Source organism: Adiantum capillus-veneris, chromosome 7 (genome assembly GCF_014529385.1).
Source record: "Adiantum capillus-veneris isolate H3 chromosome 7, ASM1452938v2, whole genome shotgun sequence".
Classification (NCBI taxonomy): domain Eukaryota; kingdom Viridiplantae; phylum Streptophyta; class Polypodiopsida; order Polypodiales; family Pteridaceae; genus Adiantum; species Adiantum capillus-veneris.
Window position 1 is genome coordinate 115,783,986 of NC_140937.1, and position 21,334 is coordinate 115,805,319.

The 21,334-nt window shown below is 46.1% G+C and overlaps 1 protein-coding gene across 2 annotated transcripts in view; it reads left to right on the top strand.

The window, feature by feature from the left end:
• The window catches only part of LOC147454476 (Cyclophilin-like peptidyl-prolyl cis-trans isomerase family protein), a 70,639-nt gene that overhangs the window by 28,424 nt on the left and 20,881 nt on the right, over positions 1–21,334 (top strand). For both annotated transcript variants that reach the window (XM_086516414.1, XM_086516413.1), the window contains exons 2-3: positions 10,794–10,907; positions 11,067–11,215. In XM_086516414.1, coding sequence (XP_086372540.1) covers positions 10,794–10,907; positions 11,067–11,215 — 263 coding nt within the window. The remainder of the gene's footprint in view (positions 1–10,793; positions 10,908–11,066; positions 11,216–21,334) is intronic.

A 21,334-nucleotide genomic window follows, 5' to 3' on the forward strand; every position in this document is an offset into this window, starting at 1 on the left:
CTTCACAGTCAGTATCCCCACGCAATAGATGACTTTCCCGACGCATACGGACACTTTGCAAAACCCGGCGAGAATCTGCAGCACGCTGAATTCTCTGTTTTCTGCCCCGAAAATGTGCCAGTTCACCTCTACAGCGGTCCCCTCGCGTCCTTGAACCTCCTGGGGGTATTAGGGATCGCTTAGGGCCGAAACCCTAAACCTGCAAAAATACACAGCAGGCTGTAATTTCCTGTTTACGGCTCCGTTTCGCGTGCCGGTCGCATCCGTAGCAAGTCCTCGAGCTCCCGCACCTGTAGGGCTACTTGCCCTTTGAATTGGACGAGATTTCTCACGTGAAACCTCTCCGAATTCACCTGTACCTGTGGGGGATTAGCTGCTAGCTAATCCAGTACCTGTGCAAGAGGCTCTTGCCTCGGCAATCGCGCATGAACCCACAGAACTGTACATCAGCCAAATGAAAAGCCCTCATGTGGGGCATCACATAACTGCACGTAGGGGGGAGAGAGAGCAGTGTGTAGTGTGCAGGTCATCACTCCAAGCACCACACTGTACATAGAGGGAAAGGAAGCACTCCATAGTTCTTATTCGTGACAGTTCTTCAAAATGAGGCCTCCCAGCTTATAATTCAGCGCTACCTCTTCCTTTGTGAGGCAAGTGCACAGAAATGTGCCACTTGGCGCATTTACAATCATTTTTCCGTTTTGGGTTTGCCGCCTAAAAATCTCCCGACTGAGACTTAGTTGACTTCGCGGCAGAGTCTTAAATGTTTCCCTAGTCATACCGGAGGTAATGACGCAAACACATTTCACGGCCCAAAATAGCAGCTCCCTAAATTTTAGGAGATCCTTCCGTTGGGCTTCCACTGGTCTTCTGACCATCTATCCTCATTGGGACCGCATCCAAAAGTGCAATGTGGCCCAACTGTTGGATACTTTCATTTGGTAGTCCCACCTTGACTTTATGCCTTTATTGAGTTCACTTCCTAGTATCCACCAACTTGCTAAGTGCGACGGGGGGGACCTACGTGATCTTGCTCTTAGCCTAGACATCCTCTTACTATACGAATTCCAGTGTCGACCACTTCCCGTCTGCGGGTGAAAGTACCGTTCACATTGACCATACAATGTCCGACCGTTTGCTACTTCAAAAAGAGGGTCTCAAAAATAAAACAAAAATCATTGGAAAGAAACCAACAACTAAGGTTAGCAGTTGCCACGTCCTCGTAACATAGTTAACAGCTGCCACGTCCCTGCGACATATCCCCCTCTTGAAATCACAAACGTCCTTGATTGCATACCATAAATACACGCCATTGATTATCTTGGGCTATCAACACTCTTTTATCATCGCATGTATCCGCAAGAAAGGTCGTAACACATAGATACAAATGACTTAATGAGACCTTCATACTTTTGTCATTTTCCATCTATTACAGTGAATTCATATTTACATTTGATGTGCTAGCTCTATCATTACCCCTCCTTTGCACACGTTGGGTTGGGGCATAGGTAGGTTGTAACCGAAAGGCTTCAAGGTAAAGCTGCAATACATTTGGTGACTCTGACTGTTCATCCTCTTCCATCCACTTTGCATCCATAGGTGGATAGTTCTTGAACTTCACCAAATAGCGTCTTGCAACCTGTCCTTTAACTTTTCTGTCCTTATGTGCCAGGTACCAAGATCTCATTAAGTTCCTCAACTTTTGGCTGATCCTCATCTGGCATATCTTCTGGCACATCACCCACGAAGGGTCTTAGAAGACTCACGTGAAGCACATTATGAATCTTCCACGCATCAGGGAATTTCAGCCTGTAAGCCACATCGCTGATCTTGTCAAGCACTTGAAAAGGCCCATAGTAATGCATGCGAGCTTAGGAAACAGCCGTTCCTTGCCCTTCATGTTCTTTAACCTTGCCTTTTCGAACCTTAACAGAACCCAATCACCAGGTGATAATAGCAATTCACGACGGTGACGATCAACAGCCTTTTTTTACTTTGCCTGAGTCTTCTCCAAGGCAACTTTAATTTTCTTTTACATTTCATCCATGTTCTCAACATATCGATCTGTCTCAAAGATCTTGTCCTTTGTATGCAAAATGGGAGGAACTTTTTTGCCGCCTTCAATAATCTCGAAAGGTGCTTTGCGAGTAGACGAATGCACCGTATTATTGTATGCATATTCAAGCATAGGCAAATACTGTTCCCACTTGCCCTTATTATCTGACACATAGCATTTCAGTAGATCTAAGACAGTAGAATTAGCCTCTTCTGACTGTCCATCGGTTTGTGGATGAAACGAAGACGAGAACTTGAGCGTAGTGCCCATGTTCTCAAACAATCCTCTCCAACAAACTGGTCATGCGAGGATCACGATCACTGACAATCGATTGTTGCATACCATGGTACTTAAACACATTGTGCATGAACAAGCGTGCCATCTGATCAGATTTTATCTTCTTCCTGACAGGGATAAAATGGGCCTGCTTGCTGAACCTGCAGATAATGGTCCATATACCATCATTCCCTGTTGGCGTTCTTGGAAGATCAAAGATAAAGTCCATAGCAATGCTTTCCCATGGCTTATCTGGAATCGGCAGTGGTTGTAACAACCTTGGTACCTTTTGCCTGTCAAACTTGACCTTTTGGCAAATTATGCATGCTTGCACAAAGGCATCCACATCTCTCCTCAAGGTAGGCTAATAGAAGAATGTCTCTACCGCTTGAACTGTCGCATCAATACCACGATGCCCTGCATACGGTGGGACATGGCTCTCTTCCATGACCTTATGTCGCAATGGCCTAGTGACGCAAAGTCTGCTAGATCCTTGCAAAATCTTCATCAGCAGTATACTGTTCCTTCATGTCATCTAGCTCATGATGATAAGGAATTGACACAGCTGAAATTTGTGGCTTCCTTGATAACGCATCACCCACAACATTCTTCTTGCCTTCCACATGCATAATCTGGAAGTGGAACATGGAAAGAATGTTTGCCCATCGCATATGCTTTTCGGATAACTTTGACTGTGTCAAGAAGTATCGCAAGGTCTGATGGTCTGTCTGGACAACAAATTCAGCACCTAAGAGGTAGTGCTTCCAGCTAGAAAGCGCATGAATCACGGCCAAGAGCTCTTTCTCATAGACTTGCATAGTCTTCTGTGGCCCTTGCAAAATTCGGCTTTCATAAGCTACTACCTGTCCACAGGGTTGTTCTCGTCCGTCGTACGGCTCGTCCTGTCCCATCCCGTCCCGTCCGTTCCGTCCGACCATTTTTAAAAAAAAAAATAAAAAATTTTAAAGTCCGTTTGACCGGCTTAAAAAACGTTGACTGCGCTTTTGACTGCGAGGAATTTACGTGACTTTTTGGCATAGGATCCCTCCTAGGATCCCCCCTCTCACCTCCCACATGCATGTCACATTGCTTTGGATTCCATTAGCTCCTCTCTCTTCCTCTCCCTCTCTCTCATTGCTTTGGTCCTTTACCTTGGATTCCATTAGGGCCTAGGCTCCTCTCTCTCTCTCTCTCTCTCTCTCTCTCTCTTATCTAACTCTCTCTTGTGTTCAAGCCTCAAGGGCAAGTGTGTACACTCTAAATCTATATAAGGATGCCCTCTTTCTCTTCTTCTCCATTATGTTCCAACTCAAGGCTCAAGCTCATGAGTCATTCTCAAGCTCTCAAGCTCTCCATTCCTCCATGGAGCATTCCTCCATAGCTCTCAAGCTCTCCATTCCTCCCTCATAGCTCTCCATGAAGCATTCCTCCATTACCATAGCTCTCAAGCTCTCCATTCCTCCCAAGCTCTAGCCTCTCCATTCCTTCCTCAAGCTCTCCATTCATCCATGAAGCATTCCTCCATAGCTCTCGAGCTCTCCATTCCTCCCTCATAGCTCTCCATTGGCATTCAACTTTCAAGCTCTAAATCTCTCAACTTTCAAGTGTTCTATCATGCCTCCCCCTCTTCATGAAGCTTTTGAAAAGCATTGCCGTTCCTATGAGAGAGTGAGGGACAAACGACACGTTTGTAGGTGGACATGCAAGTATTGTCCCAAGATCATGACCTCCTCCTCCACTCGACTCATCATCCACTTGACGAAGATGGGAGGTGAAGCCGGTCCATGTCCCAATATACCCGACGACATTTTGGAAGAGTGCAAGAAGAAGTATCTCCCTTTGAAAAGACGCAAGGCGGGGATGAAGAGAGCCCAAGAGGAGATAGTGGCGCCCGACATTGATATTACCGACTCGGAGGAGGATACAAGCGGCCCTTCTTCCTCTACCTCCATTGCAAGCGGTGACGCGACGGCAAGCTCAATGGCTACCAATAAGAAGAAGGCATCGGCAAGTGCTAGTGGCTGTCCTCCAAAGCAAGCAAGGCAAGCCTCTCTCTCGCAATCGGTGGGTTTGAGCTCCGGTCCATTGTCTTTCCTCAAAGAGAGACAAAGGCTTGCGGACATTGAGATTGCACGCACCATCATTGAGTGTAATCTTGCTTTCAACATCCTTCGACTAGAGCGGTGGAAGAGGATGGTGAAAGCTCTTAGACTTTAGTGTCTCTCATATCTTTTTTGACCCTACTTCCCCTTTTTGCACGATTGAGGCTTAAAAGGCTTACTTTTTTGTATCATCTCGATTATCAAATCTCAACTTAGCTTTTTGATTTATGACATATGTAATGCGAATCACAGTTCATACCCATTGTGTCTCATTGTCTTGATTCTCAACTCTTGAGTGTTGGCACTTGGCACTTGCAAGTTGCATTCTTGTCCAATGTGATAATCAATTGTCTATTTATCCTAAGTGTAAAATCTAGGGTTAAGAATTGCGTGTTTTTATTTTTGAACGTACATAACCATGTCGTACGACATAAAATTTTCTAGTTCGATGAGTACCGTACGTCTTCGTACGTGACCGTACGAGACCACCCTGCCTGTCCATCTTGCATTAGCACTGCTCCGATGCTACTGCCAAACGCGTCACACTGGACCACAAATGACTTCCTGAGATCTGGCAAAACAATTATTGGATGTGAAGTCAACTTTTCCTTTAAGAGACTAAAAGATGAAATCTCTTTTTGGGTCCATCTGAAAGTGACCTCTTTCTTTTGCAATGTGTGAAGAGGCGATGCTATCTCTGCAAAATTCCTAATAAACCTTCTTTAGTAGGAACACATTCCCAAGAAGCTTCTGACATCGTGCACAGCCTTCAAGTCTGGCCATGTCTTGATAGCTTCGACCTTTGCGGGATCCATTCTGACACCATCCTTTGAGACTATGTGGCCAAGAAAGTGGATCTCTTCCAGGAAGAATTCACTTTTCTTAGGATTGACAAGTAACCTGTGACTGTGCAGCTCTTCGAACACAATGGTCAAGTGACGCCTATGCTCCTCTTCATTCTTCGAATAGACTATCATGTCATCGAAGAACGTCCCAACAAACTGTTGATGCGAGCGGAAAATCCGGTCCATCATTCTGTTGAACGTGGCAGGAGCATTTGTTAGCCCAAACGACATCAATAGAAACTCATAAAGACCAAATGTCATTCTAAACGCAGTCTTGTGCACATTCTCTAGCCTTATACGAATCTGATGGTACCCACTCTTAAGGTCTATCCTGTTGAAAATTGCAGCACCCTCTAAACGATCGAGAATATCATCAATCCGAGGAATATGAAACCTATTCTTGATGGTATTCTTATTCAACGCACGGTAATCAATACACATGCGCCATGAGCCATCCTTCTTCTGCACTAGGAGCACTGGGGAGCAAAAGGGTGAAGAACTAGGCTGAATCAGCCCCTTCTCTAATAACTCCTCAACCTGACCCATAATCTCTTTCTGCTGCACCGCGCTAACCCTGTAGGGAGGTCTATTTGGTGGGCTACACACCCTAGCACCAAATCTATCCGATGGTCCTCAGGTCTCTCTGGCGGCAATTGCGACGGTAATGAATCAGAAAAACAGTCACTAAACTTTTGCAAAAATGCTGACCTTTCTTTATCTAACATAGATAAATTTGACTGATCATTATTTGAGACATCACTTGCAAAAATCAAGAAAACAGAAAGATGATTCTTTATTACAGAAGTGATAGTTAGCAGAAGCAGATACAATAGGGACTGACTCTCCTTTTAGCTTTACATCCAAGATGTGAGTTTTTCCCCTATGCTGTACAGTGATCTTTTTGTTGTAGGCATCCAAGACTCCATGCACTCGGAACATCCACGGGATCCCCAACAAGGCATCACATCCTTCGAGCGGCATGAGGTAGAACTCTTCTGTGTCCACATATGACTGGATATGCAGACGGAGCTTTCCAATAATGGGAGTAACACACTCTGAGTGGCCAGGACATGCCAACCCTGCCTCTGCTGTGTACTCCATCTCTTCAACTCTGATGCCCAGCTTTATAGCTAACTCTGGTGAGATAAAGTTGGCTTTGGCACCTGGATCAAAGAAGATGAGTGCCATCTGATCCCTAACTTTACCCCATGCCCTGCATAACTCACTGGCATCTATATTGGGCCTATCACCCACCATGTCTGGCACCAAACCTGCCGTGGACTTAGGCTTCTTGCCTTTCTGGTCTTCTTTATCCTTTGAGTCAGCTTGTCTTTTCCTTTGTGGACAATTGATAGCAAAGTGACCAGGCTGCTTGCATATAAAGAATTTGTTTTCAGCCATTAGGACCTTCTTTTCCTCGAGCGACTTGCACACAAAAAGCTTCCTTTTCTGTTTCTTTGCCTGCGCTCCAGAAGTCCCGGCTGAATCCTTATCTTTGGTGGCCTTTTTTGACCTCTGTGACGCTTTAGGAGCCGTTTTCACAAAGGGCTTCTTCGCTGAATTTTTCTTTTGCTGCCCTCCTTTCTCGTTGCTCGGAAACCCACTGTCCTCTCCTTTCAACAAGGCAAGACCAATGTTAGCAACTTCCATAAGCTGAGTGAGGGTAGCCACTCTGTTCTTGGTACAGTAATTGCGAAGCCCTTTAGGCAGCCCACAACAATACTTCTCTATCTGCTCTGTCAATGGCACAAATCTGTAAGAGGTCACTGAGAGTAACGCTTTACAAAACCTCCGATTGTACTCCTGTAACTGACTTGGACACTCCAAGTCAAGAATCAATCGCGACAGCACCAAGTAACCACTTCAAAACAATTCACAGTTCACAATAGATTTACACTGGCCCGGCGGAGTTCCGTGCCTAGAGATATTGGCCCCAAAGACTGGCGTCCCTTTTGGTATTTCTTTTGGTATTAATGAAAGTTCAAAGTACAAGAGTGGTTGGGTCTCACTCTCAGACTCTGCGTCCAGATGCTTTGCAGAGTGGGAGCCCAAGCCACTTATTTATTTACAAGGGTTGCCAAAAGCAGAGCCCCAAAAGCTCAAAGTCAAAAGCTTAAAAATAAAGCAGAGGCTCTTTCTTTCACAAGCTCCCTTGAGCTTCAAAAATAAAGCAATGTTTCTCTCTCTCTCTCAAGTTGCGTAGATAAAAGCAATGTCAAAAGCTGCCGTCAAGAGTCCGTAATTTCCGCCGCAAATTCCGCGTCCGTACTGTTGCCACGTGGCATTTCTGTCGCCAAGAAAGTAGGGTTTCTAGCAGAAATTAGGGTTTCCAGCAGTTAGAGTTTCTGGCAAAAATTAGGGTTGGGGTTTCTAAAATAAGGGTTTCAGTAGTTAGCGTTTCAGGCAAAAATTAGGGTCAGGGTTTCTGCTCTCGTGCAGCCACGTCATCACTTTGTGACAACTCCAGCAAGCTCTTGCATGAAGCTGAAGTAAGCTGGTGCCAATCTGTCATGACGTCGGCTTCAAATTCATTTGACAGCCAAGCAGATGCAAACATTTGCTTGAAGTAAACCCAAGTGGCGGGTGCCTGTCCTTGCATTAACAATGTCGTCCACCATGTAAGTGCATTGTCCTTTAAGAAAGTGGAAGCTTTCCTGACCTTGGAGGCCTCTGTAAAATTCCCTCTTGCATAAGCTGTATCAAACTGCTGGAGGAAAGTGAGAGCCTTTGTCTTATCCTCGAAGCCGCTGAAGGTGCTAAACTTTACAGCTGCACCACCTTCTTTGTAAGCTTTTGGCTTTTCGAGTGCCCCCAAGTTGTCATAAGGAATAGTCTCCAACATGGGCACTGTAGTAGGCATGATCGACACATCTTGGTCATTCACATTTTGCGGCAAAGGTGCAATATCTGGCTGTTGCTGACCAGAAAAACCAGCCATGCCAAAATGACCTTGTGGCACCCCAAACCGGCCCTGGTTGCACTGAAAACCCTACTGCATGATGATACTACCATACATGGGGTTTGGCATCATGCCTTGCATACCCTCAAACACTGTTCCTGGCATGTACGGCTGACTTCTAGGTGCATAACCAGCCATATTTTGGAACACCGATCCACCCCTGAAACACCCAGGATGTACCGTGGGTGGTGGAAAAACTGGGTGCATAGCCTGGTATCCAGTTCGTCCATTCAAGACAGCATGCGGGGTCTGAAAGGTGGCGGGCTGAACTAGCATAACTTGTGGAATAGGTGTTCTAGCCACCTGTTCAAGCACGGGAGGAACCTGTTTTGGAGCCTCTGACTCCGCAACATGCGAGTGTTTCCTATCCTCCCGAGCCGCATGAAGTACCTGGGCTTGAGCCTCAACAAGCTCTGTACGCGGTGCAGGTTACTTATTTTGATGTTGCACTGGTGGCGCTTGCAAGAACTCCATAAACCTTGGATTTTGCACCAGTTGCGAAAAGACATTCACTGCGGCAACTAACCGAGTCATGAACGCATCATCCTCAAGTTGCCCAGTCATAAGCCCTGTACTACTGGAGGGACATTCACATCAACAGGAGGTACAGACTGACGTGGTTGTGAGCTCTCGCCAATCTTGTAGACCATAGGAACTTCCTGTCTATCCTTCGAAGAGGAACCCTCTTCCATAATGCCCTTCCCTTTGTCGGCCATAATGTAATCCCGCGTTCAGGTACTCTGTCTTTACCAAAACAACCGAGGATCACTCTTTGAGGAAAAAGTTATTGATGTCCCGGCAACGGAACCTTGAAACCGGCCCGCGGGGCGGTAGGCGTTGGCTTTCACCCGAAATTCTTTACTTATGACAGACATAGAGAGAACGTGCAAAGGAACCCTGCGACGGGAATTAACACCTAAGTACACACACGGCTCGGAAGCTAGATGCTTCGAGCAGACGCCTACAACCTGTAGGCCCCAAAATTGGTGCCCCTTTCGGTATTTCTTTATTCTTTAATAGAGGGAATATAACCAGTGATTTCCTACGAGCTGTCCCGCATAATCCGGGCTGAAATACACCTATTCTGGCCCGATTTCGGCAGCATAACTGTACTAGGACGCTTCACAGTCAGTATCCCCACGCAATAGATGACTTTCCTGACGCATACGGACACTTTGCAAAACCCGGCGAGAATCTGCAGGACGCTGAATTCTCTGTTTTCTGCCCGGAAAATGTGCCAGTTCACCTCTACAGCGGTCCCCTCGCGTCCTTGAACCTCCTGGGGGTATTAAGGATCGTTCAGGGCCGAAACCCTAAACCTGCAAAAATACACAGCAGGCTGTAATTTCCTGTTTTGGGCTCCGTTTCGCGTGCCGGTCGCATCCGTAGCAAGTCCTCGAGCTCTCGCACCTGTAGGGCTACTTGTCCTTTGAATTGGACGAGAGTTCTCACGTGAAACCTCTCCGAATTCACCTGTACCTGTGGGGGATTAGCCGTAGCTAATCTAGTACCTGTGCAAGAGGCTCTTGCCTCGGCAACCGCGCATGAACCCACACAACTGTACATCAGTCAAATGAAAAACCCTCATGTGGGGCATCACATAACTGCACGTAGGGGAGAGAGAGAGCAGTGTGTAGTGTGCAGGTCATCACTCCTAGCACCACACTGTACATAGAGGGAAAGGAAGCACTCCATCTCTCTCTCTCTCTCTCTCTCTCTCTCTCTCTCTCTCTCTCTCCGTGTCATAGTAGGAATCACGGCCTGATACCCTCTCTTGATGCAAAAGTCATTGGGTTTGACATTTGCGAACTACTGGGGGAAAACCGTGAGTGATGCAAAATACAGAAATTGAGGTTATGAGAATGCCAGCTGCATAGTGGAAAATGTGGAGAGTGTGCTGTAGAGCCACTGCAAAAGGCAACACAACCCATTCTAGCCCAAGCAGTGAAATACATGGGAAAAATTATAATGACCTCCACCTAGGCAAAGATACATGGGAAAAATTATAATGACATCCACCTCTTGCTTTGCCTAGCCAAAGGATAACTGAACCAGTGCCAGATCGCAATGTCTGCAGCCAGCCTTCAGGCAACCTCCTAGCACCATGGAAGAAGGCCTACAAATGCCTTGCAGCTTTGCATAAGGATAAACTAGCAGTAGGACAAAGCTAGGAGAGCTCTACACCAGGGGAAAGATAAAGGCCACCCTTGCTGGCATCAACGGGGTTATGGGAATCTTTTTGATGAATATCGTGCGACGCCAACCAAAAGGACAATGTCAGGCAAGGAGAGGAGAGGATCATCACATGCACGCATGCACTCACCCACATCCAGAACACACAACCAGGCAATCAACCCACACACTCACATCTACCACACAACCAAGCAATCTATGCACACCCCCACATATACAAGCAGTCCCATGTACATGCAACTAACAAGAGCACAGTGTAGTCAGCATAGCTGTTTCAATGACGATTTTGTTGAAGATTTTTCCCAGTCATTCTTATATATCCTTTTTAATCATTGTCCTCTCAAACTTCCTGTTTGGTGCAGACAAAGTATGGGGATATAGAATTTGGCTTTGCAAAGCATGTCGCTCCAGTTACTGTAGACCACATTACAAAGCTGGTTAAGCTTGGTGCCTACAATACCAACCATTTCTTCAGAGTGAGTGTTGTGTGGTTGACTTTTAAAACCTGGTCACTGTCAGGAGAGGACAAGCTCTCCTCCTCTGAATTGCTAGATGGCCTCTGATGCCTCCTAGACTTTTTCACAAATCTACTAATCTTGCTTTTCTTGCTTCACTAACCATGCTTTCTTGGGCAGGTGGACAGAGGTTTTGTTGCACAGGTAGCTGATGTGGTAGGTGGAAGAGAAGCTCCCTTGAATGCTGAACAACGCAAAGAAGGAGAGAAAACTGTCATTGGGGAATTCTCCAATGTAAAACATACGAAAGGGATTCTTTCAATGGGGAGGTGAATATTTCTGCTTATATCATCCCAGATGTTAGCAATGGTTTTGTGTTAATTATTTTAGTTTTCTGGCAGTATGTGTTTTATCTGATGCTTAAGGGCACACAAATTTTCTTTGTATCTTTTGAGAGTTGTGGCATTGTGTGTTCACTACAAGGTCATGGAAAGCTTTGTGTTCATGCAAATGGACAATGTTAACGAGTTTTTAAAGCTTCTTGACATTGCTTATGTGCAAGATACAAACTTAATGGGGACTGCACCACATTTGAGCTCTAGAAGATAAGGCTTTTATACGCGGCAGCAAGGCGTGACCTTGGAATGTGACCTTGGAATGATCGGTGTAGCTCATGAGGAGGTAAAGCATAAAACCTTTGTGGTAGTGGGCCTTTTGTAAAGTCCTATGCTGTTATTTTGAATCCGATCCCTTCCGGGGGAAATGACGTAATTCTCCCCAAGCGAAGTCAGATGAGCTACAAGAGAGCCCAAGTGACATTCCCCCTCCGGGGGGGGGGGGGGGGGGGGGGGGGGGACTTCACCTAAAAGGGGTTGGGAGGTGCAAACGGGAGACTCCACCAACCTCAGCAGACGCCACCTGTGAGCCGACGCCCTTCCAAGCGGGTATGGCATTTCCTAGGGGAAAACCGTCGGGTTTCAAAGGTAGTTTGGTGAGGTGAGCGATAAGTTACCTGGAGGAGGCAACTCCAAAGGAAAGACCGAAGCAAGTCCCACAGTACCTGGGCCTTTGAACAGAGGTACTTGGTCGCACATGCCCAAATCAAGTTGGCGAAATGGGTCTCTCAAGGGATTAGTCATGGCCCTAAGAGTGTAGATAATTCTGGACTCTCGTAGTCCAGAGGAAACTAGTGACAAAAGCGTTTGCCTTCGGTTTCTGGGTGCATAGTCCTGGTTGTTCTTCTTGTATACTTTTTTGGTGTATGAGGGGAGCGGCCGGGTGTGCCCTACCCGACTCGAAAACAAAGCCTTTTGTAAAGCATCTTGGCTTATGAAGGCTTTTTTTTTTCCGAGAAAGAGATCCTTCTATTAGTTAATAAAACTGCCCATGGTTCTACAAACCTCCTCTACTAGAGAGGGCTACATCCAATGAGTGGGGAGTGTAACAAACTGTTGACATGTCAAAGCCTACAGAATGGAGCCAACTTACAGATGTGGCCGAGGGGCCTAAACCCTAAGAAGAACAAGTAACAGAAGAAGTGTCACAAAGTGATGACGTGGTTGCTCGAGAGCAGAAACCCTAACCCTAATTTTTGCCGGAAACCCATTTGCTGAAACCTAATTCTGGAAACCCTAACCGTTAAACTGCAGAAACCCTAACCCTAACCCTAACCCTATGGGCAGCAGGAAGATTTCCGAAAATTGCGCTGGCCGATGACGTGGCATGCTGTACGGATTTCCGTGATTTACGTTGGCAGCTTTTTGGCTTTGCTTTTGGACCAGAAGCTTTTGAGTTTAAAGGCTTTTTACCGTAATTGCTTTTCAGGCCAAGGGCCTTTAAATATGAGGCTAGGGCTCATTCTCTGGCATGCTTCCTGCGAAGGTGCAGAGTCTTGAGTACCGGCTTGTACTGTGTTGATGCAATATAAAGAAATACCGAAAGGGGCGCCAAGGTTTGGGGCCAATACTCTCTGGGGTGGAATTCCGCCACTCCGTGTCGCGTGTCGTCTCTCTCTCTTTCAATTCAATTGTTATTGAAATGCTAAAAGTTTGTTCAGTCTGTTCTTTTCTATTGGCACGTGGTGCCCGCCTTGTGATAGTGGTATCAGAGCATCAGGCGTGTGCTTTTCTGAAAGCATACCGGTCCTACAAAAGAGCAGATAGAGCTATTGGAATTTTTATTTGAGGTATTTTCACCCTCCAACCCGGACTTATTAGCCACTCCCACCCTTACTTCATCGCGCATCGGGCGCGCTCCCGTCTTCACCGCAGTGTCTTACAGGGCATAAGCCAATTAAGAACCCAAGACTTGGAATTCATGGATTCAGCAGAATATTTGCAATTTTTGCTCAACGAACTCCACAACATTCTTTCTCGGCATCCTCAATAGAATTTTTCGATGCTGCAAAGTTTTCAACAATTTTTGAACTACATGTTACCCCCTCTGATGCCCCAAGTGGTACCTCCTCCTCCGGCACTAGAAAGTACGAGAGCTTCCAACCGGCAACCTTCTCAGCCGTCTGTCCCGATCGGGGGAGTCTTCAGGAATATGGTGCAACCATCTGACCCTGATCCAGTGCAACCGCCTTTGCCACCGCCATTGCCCCCACCGCCACCACCACCGCCACCAGTCTACAATGATCGGAGCCCATATGGATACCCTTATTATCCATACCCGGGATATGCGCCTAACCAACACAGATTTCAAAGATGGTGGCACGATAGTCAAATTTTTCACTTTTTCCGGGGTGAAAGATCGCAAGAAAGCATTGCAGTTCCTACAGCAATTCAACATCATCTATGCTTTGGGGAACTATACAGAAGAATCCAAGATTTCTCGAGTAGCGGGATTTCTTAAAGATAATGCTATGCAATGGTGGAGTTCAATTGCGACACAACCGCATGCTCCAAGGACCTGGCAAGCTTTCAAGACAGTTTTTGCACGTAGTTACATGATTTCTATGTTTGAAGTTCGGATTTTGGCAGAGTGGGGCAACTTGAAAATGCTTGCCAGTGAAACCATGGACGAATATAACGAAAGGTTTCTCGACGTGTACCTTCTGGTGTCCTTTTTTAGATTTGTTCCCTTGGAGGCCCAATGCGAGCGATACACCATTGGACTACCATCACCATTGCAGGAATATTGTCTATCCAAGCAAGTCTTTACCATGCAAGAACTTATGGACCATGCCGCGGTCGGCTACAAACTGATGAAGGGAAAGCTAGAGTTTACCACAGAAGAATCTCCGGCCACTAACCACAACTGTCGGCAACAACGAACAAATTCTCGAGAGTCTCGTGAAAATTAACCGCAAAGGTCTCGTTTTACTCCTCAACAACGAGACACCTTACTACAAGAAGGCCGATGCTTTGGATGCTTTCAAACAGGGCATAATCATTCTAACTGTCCCAAACGCACCGATAGACCAGAGGAGTCGACGCCCGCACCAACGGTTGACAGAACCCCAACGCCACCTCCTGCTAAGAGAGAGCTAGACCCGCTATTGGACTAGTTCTTGATATTTATGGCATACGCCTTGAGAGTACAAATGAATTGTGTCGAGCATATGGCAAAGTCAATGGCTTCAAAGCCCTTATTTTCTTTGACCCCGGAGCTACAGAGAACTTCATCCATCCATAATTCTTAAAGCAGATGCACTTTGATTATGATGCAGAGGGTGGAGAAATTGAAGCTGAGCTAGCCACAGGGAAAACTCAGAAAGTAGTACCGCTCATTGGTGCTCTTCCAGTGACTATTCAAGATTATCATGGAAAAGCTGATTTCCACATCATGAAGTTGGGCAATTGTGACGTTCTATTAGGCATGCCTTGGCATGACAAGAATGATGCGACTCTCCAGGTTCGGAACTGAACCATCACTGTGATGCAGAAGGGCAAGCAAGTCGTCCTCAAAGTTCGGTTGTCCGAACAAAATCCTAAATGAACTCTCTAGTTGTTTTATAGTTAGATACTTTTGAACTTGGTTTGAGAAAGTATTGTTTGAAATGGATGGTATCTGTTTTGAACCTGTCTTGGTGCCGATTTGAAATGTTTGACTCTAGTTTTAATACTGGTTTCATTGATTGGTGATTTTACTCCCGAGTGGAGAATTGAGAAATATTGTTTTGGTATTGTTTGAACCTCGGAATGACGCAGGCCGATGCCTGGGGAGCGTTTGGTTGTATGCTTGTAAAATAATTGTTGTTGTGACTCCCGGCGTGGACCTGGATGGTTATGCGGGAGGAATATTAAGAAGTCTGAGCAGTGGTTACTCTCAGCACCTCCAAACGACGCAGGCTGCGGTTTGGGGGGCGTTTGGTTGTAAAAGGCCTCTGTATCTCCCAGCTTGGACCTTATTAGGTTATGCCGGAGGAGTGATGAGGGAGTCGTTGAATATCTCCCGGCCTGGAACTTTTTAGGTTATGCGGGAGGGGTGTTCATCAGCGGCTTTATGTTTCTATGTCTTGTAACATGCATATGTGAGCATTTGTGTTGCATTGTGATGTGCCAATTACTAAATATTCCTAATTGGATGAGATTGCCTGGGTATGTAATTTTAGTGCATCGCCATCCGTGGATGATCAGTACGGTCTGGTGTGATGGCTAATTTTACTACCCCGGAATATCAAAAGTTCCGATCTGGATGAAAGGAGAAGCTAACTCCTTGATCAAAAGAGCAGAAAGGAGAAGCTAACTCCTTGATCAAAACAACTGAAAGAAGAAGCTAACTCCTTGATAAAAAGAGCAAACTGGTTGTCCCTCGGAATTTTTTTTGATCTAAGTTGAGTTGTTTTGCAGATATGCAGGAATCGCGGACGATTACTCTCTTTCAAGAAGGGGAGATGTAACAAACTGCTGACGTGTCAAAGCCTAAAGAATGGAGCCAACTTACAGATGTGGCCGAGGGGCCTAAACCCTAAGAAGAACAAGTGTCACAAAGTGATGACGTGGTTGCCAGAGAGTAGAAACCCTAATCCTAATTTCTGCCAGAAATCCTAACTGTTGAAACCCTAATTTTGAAAACCCTAACTGTTAAACTGCAGAAACCCTAACCCTAACCCTAAGGGCAACAAGAAGATTTCCGAAAATTGCATTGGCTGATGACGTGGCAGGCTGTACGGATTTCCGTGATTTATGCTGGCAGCTTTTTGGCTTTGCTTTTGCCCCAGAAGCTTTTGAGTTTTAAAGGCTTTTTACTGTAACTGCTTTTCAGGCCAAGGGCCTTTAAATATGAGGCTAGGGCTCATTCTCTGGCATGCTTCCTGGCGAAGGTGCATGGTTTCGAGTACCGGTTTGTACTGTGTTGATGCAATATAAAGAAATACCGAAATGGGCGACAAGGTTTGGGGCCAATACTCTCTGGGGTGGAATTCCGCCACTCCGTGTCGCGTGTCGTCTCTCTCTCTTTCAATTCAGTTGTTATTGAAGTGCTTAAAGTCTGTTCAGTCTGTTCTTTTCTATTGGCACGTGGTGCCCACCTTGTGACAGGGAGACTTTTCCAGTGAGTAAACAAAATATGTACACTGAGGGCTAAATCACAAAATGGGAGGAGGAAAAAGCCATACTAGTGGCCGGTAGTGCCATCTAGGCACACCCTGGACCATGGTGAAGAAAGGCCCTGGGCGCCAGAGTCGCAGGAAGCGCTCCCGCATGCGGTCGGAGCTGCCCTGAAGTCTCTTGAATTGACCCCTGAGAGTGTGAGCCAGCCAAAAGTCACGAATAGCGCGCGCGCGCGCGAGAGAGAGAGAGAGAGAGAGAGAGAGAGAGAGAGAGAGAGAGAGAGAGAGAGAGAGAGAGAGAGAGAGAGAGAGAGAGAGAGAGAGAGAGAGAGAGAGAGAGAGAGAGAGAGAGAGAGAGAGAGAGAGAGAGAGAGAGAGAGAGAGAGAGAGAGAGAGAGAGAGAGAGAGAGAGAGAGAGAGAGAGAGAGAGAGAGAGAGAGAGAGAGAGAGAGAGAGAGAGAGAGAGAGAGAGAGAGAGAGAGAGAGAGAGAGAGAGAGAGAGAGAGAGAGAGAGAGAGAGAGAGAGAGAGAGAGAGAGAGAGAGAGAGAGAGAGAGAGAGAGAGAGAGAGAGAGAGAGAGAGAGAGAGAGAGAGAGAGAGAGAGAGAGAGAGAGAGAGAGAGAGAGAGAGAGAGAGAGAGAGAGAGAGAGAGAGAGAGAGAGAGAGAGAGAGAGAGAGAGAGAGAGAGAGAGAGAGAGAGGAGAGAGAGAGAGAGAGAGAGAGAGAGAGAGAGAGAGAGAGAGAGAGAGAGAGAGAGAGAGAGAGAGAGAGAGAGAGAGAGAGAGAGTACACCAAAATGCTATGTGTAGGAAGAGGGGGCGATCAGCCCCCCATGACTACCAGAACAACAAGGCCCGTACAATGATCAGATGATGATGGAAGTGGGTACCCCCCTGGCCCCATAAATAGGTGCCCAAGGGGAGGTAGGGCAATGCTTGGAAAAATCCCCACCATCCGACAAAAAAATGATATATCGAAATATATGAGAGCGTCTGGCCCCAAACTCGGGCGGCTAGACCAGGAGATATACTTGTAGTACATGTATGCCCTAGACCTGTGAAGCAGCAGAGTAATGTAAGTCTTAACACCCCCTCTTAGCACCGGATGTTGAAGAAACCGCGTGAAGCCGAAGATGTGAGGCAAATGATGAAGTTGTCTGCTGCAATGGCCACTTAAGGACAATACTCTGGCGAACTCCGCGAGTGTAGCAACAATCTAGGGTGTCCCGACCGCCAAGAAATCTCCATGGTAAAAGTGCCGTCACGAGCAGTGTAGCAAATTGCTATACTCCGCTGATAAACAGTGTGAAGATACCGCGTGGAGGTCCCGAACTGAGTGTAAAAACAACTCCTTGTTGTAAAAGAAGTGTCAAAAGACCTACAAGTGTCGTGCCCAATAGGATCTGTGGTGTCAAACCGTCTAGAGAAAATGGAGAAACCTAGGAACCGTCATGAGAATGATTGAAAGCCTGTCAATGCATGAACCTGTTACCTAGGGTGGCCAGATGGCTAATCTGTGTAAAACTCCAGGAAGGCGAGATGTAGTAATCTGCGCCGTAAACTCCTCTGAATCAAGGAAAGCCAGACTAACCGGTATGCACTGTAGAAGCTACCGTAAGTTGCAGTAGTCACCGATAGACCGCATGGACCACCACCGGATGGTGTCCTGTCAGTAGGCAGGGTAATCCAAGATGAGGGGAAAGCCAGACGCAATAGTCTGCGTTGTGTAGGGCCTCTGAGAAGAGGTGTGGTTAGACCAAGTTGTCTGCACCGTAATCATCCTATAGAAGTAGGGAAGCCAGATTGAGAAGTATGCGTTGTGAAGATCCTCTGAGAAGAGGAAAGGCCATACGAATATGTCTGGGTCGTCTTGCTTGTATCTCCTGCCTCCAATCCTTCGGTGTCGATCAAAACAAAATGCGTGCCAACAACGCCACCAAATTGCATCTCGGTGTGGCTCTCAATGTGAATGAGCTAGGAGTGGCGTATTGCCCAGGTTGGGGGTTAAGTCTGCTGGAAGGTTGCAGAGGGTGAGTGTAAGAAACTCTGAAGGTAGCAATCCAAATGATCAAGAGTGTAAAAGAGCAACTGCACTACCATCCAAGCCAAGCTCCGGGTGACTCTGGATGTAGTGTAACAGACTTGGACACTCCAAATCAAGAATCAATCACCACAGCACCAAATAACCACTTCAAAACAATTCACAGATCACAATAGATTTGCACTTGCCCGGCGGAGTTCCGTGCCTAGAGATATTGGCCCCAAAGACTGGCGCCCCTTTCGGTATTTCTTTATGTATCAATCAATGTCAAAGTACAAGAGAGCGGTTAGGGTTTCACTCTCAGACTCTGCGTCCAGATGCTCTGCAGAGTGAGCCCTAAACCACTTATTTAAAGATTACAAGGGATGCCAAAAGCAGAGCCCCAAAAGCTTCAGAATCCGAATTCTTTCTCTCTCTCTCTCTCTCTCTCTCTCTCTATCTCTCTCTCAAGAGAGTGAAAATAAAGCAAATCATCCTCTCTCTCTCCTTGGCAATTTGCGTTGAGAAAAAGCAGCCAAAATCCGTTGCCAGCTGGAAAAGCGCCGCAAAATCGGGGTGCTACTGCCAGCGCATTATCTGGAAATCTGTCCTCTGCTGCTAGGGTTAGGGTTAGGGTTTATGACAGGTTTTAGGGTTAGGGTTAGGGTTAGGGTTAGGATTTCTGGCAGATTTTAGGGTTTGCAGGTTTTAGGGTTAGGGTTTGCAGAATTAGGGTTTTCAGCAGCAGTCAGGCCTAGGGTTTCCCGCATGCTCTCAGGCAGACACGTCTTCACTTTGTGACATACTCCCCTCTTGAAAGCATTGTAATCGCCCTCGATTACGCCTACAAAACAGATAGAGGCCATAAACCGTCTTAGCAGACACTGACTGGTAGTACCTGCGTAGTAGGAACACACATCTAGCACATGTACCAATCGATCGTCACATCACACGACATCACTAGACATCACAGGACATCACATGACATTCAACATTCATTCGGATCTTAGACCATGATTTATCGACAATGTAGCTAGCAATCGCATCTAGATCCAATCGGGACCTCATCGATGTCCGATTGACTAACCCCTATTGCAACCATGTCTATTCGAGATCAATGAGACCAAAATGCTGCATTCATTTCGTCTATCAGTTCCTGCACTTAAAAGAAGTCTAGAACAAATCAGTATCATAATCAGGAATTCCATTTCATAAAGTCATACAACAGAATCCTGTCAGCTTTCAATATCCTTGAAGCTCAAAGAGATATCAGTGACTCTAGTATCTAAATCAAGGCATCTGTTGATAAAGGAGCGGAGTGACTCCCCTGTTTAGCATCCCACTGCACCAGATCTCCGGCCAAGCTGAATTCTGGGTTCCATTTGGAGTAGACTATGCTAAACCAAAAGCATCGAGGTAAAGTTTCACAACATGAGGAGTATCTGCTAGGTCCTCCTCCTCCATCCACTTTGCATCCAATGCAGGATAGTTCTTGAACTTAACCAAGAACCGCCTTCGGACTTTACCTTTATTCTTCGTATCCTCATGTGCCAAAATCTGTTCAGGAACGTTTTTTTCCACTTTGGGTTGCTTATCAGGCTCCCCATCATCAGACACATCACCTTTAAAAGGTTTCAAGAGACTCACATGAGATGCATTGTGAATCCTACAAGTATCAAGTAGTTTCAATCGGAAGGAGACATCATTTATCTTTTCAGTTATTTGGAAAGTTCTGTAGTATCGCATACTAAGCTTTGGAAAAAGCCTCTCCTTTCCCTTTTTCTTTTCTCAGGCGTGCCTTCTCAAAACGTAAGAGCACCCAATCATCCTCCTTCAATTTCAAGTCGCGACGACGGCGATCCGCTGCCTTTTTCCTGTCGTTCTTGAGACTTCTGCAAAGTCTCGCGAACCTTGGCAAAAGCCATATCCAAGTCTCGCGTATTTTCATCCGCTTCAAAAATCTTATCTTTCGTGCTTAGGAAGGGTGGAAACTTCGCAGCACCTTCAACAATCTCAAATGGCGCCTTCCCCATCGAAGAGTGTATTGTGTTATTGTAGGCAAATCCCACCAAAGGTAGGTACTTTTCCCATTGAGTCTTCTGATATGAGATATAAGACTTCAATAAATCTAGAACCACTGAATTTGCAATCTCAGATTGCCCATCAGTCTGCGGGTGGAACGATGATGAGAACAACAGTCTCGCTAAGTGATCCGGCTTGATTGTTTCCTTTACTGGAATGAAATGAGCCTGTTTGCTAAATTTGTCAATAACTGTCCAGATACCATTGTGACCACTCTGTGTTCTCGGGAGATAAAAAATGAAATCCATTGCAATACTTTCCCAGGGGCGGGTGGGTATAGGTAAAGGTTGTAACAATCCTTGTGCTTTATGCTTGTCAAACTTGACCTTCTGGCATACTAAGCAATTGCGCAAAAACTCTTCCACATCCTTTTTGAGTCTCGGCCAAAAGAAGTATCTCTCTACCCCTTTCATGGTGATAGGAATGCCGCAGTGACCCATAAAAGGTGGACAGTGGCATTCAGTCATAACCTTTTCCCTCAACGGCTGTGTAACGCACAACATAGTTTTTCTCATCAAGTAGACTTCCCGAATGGGAGTATCCTGCTACTGTCTCTCCATCCCGTATCCGTGTGAAAATATCTGCAAAATCTGTATCTGTGGCATAGTGGTCGACCATATCCTCGAAGCTCCTATGATGTATCGCGGAAATAGCCAGGACCGATGGCTTCCGAGACAAAGCATCTGCCACCACATTCTTCTGTCCCTGCACATGGACAATCTGGAAGTGAAACTGTGACAAGATGTTCGCCCACTACATTTGCTTTTCCGAAAGCTGCTTCTGTGATAAGAAGTAGCGCAAAATTTGATGGTCTGTAAAGACAGTAAAATCCGCTCCAAGTAGGTAATGC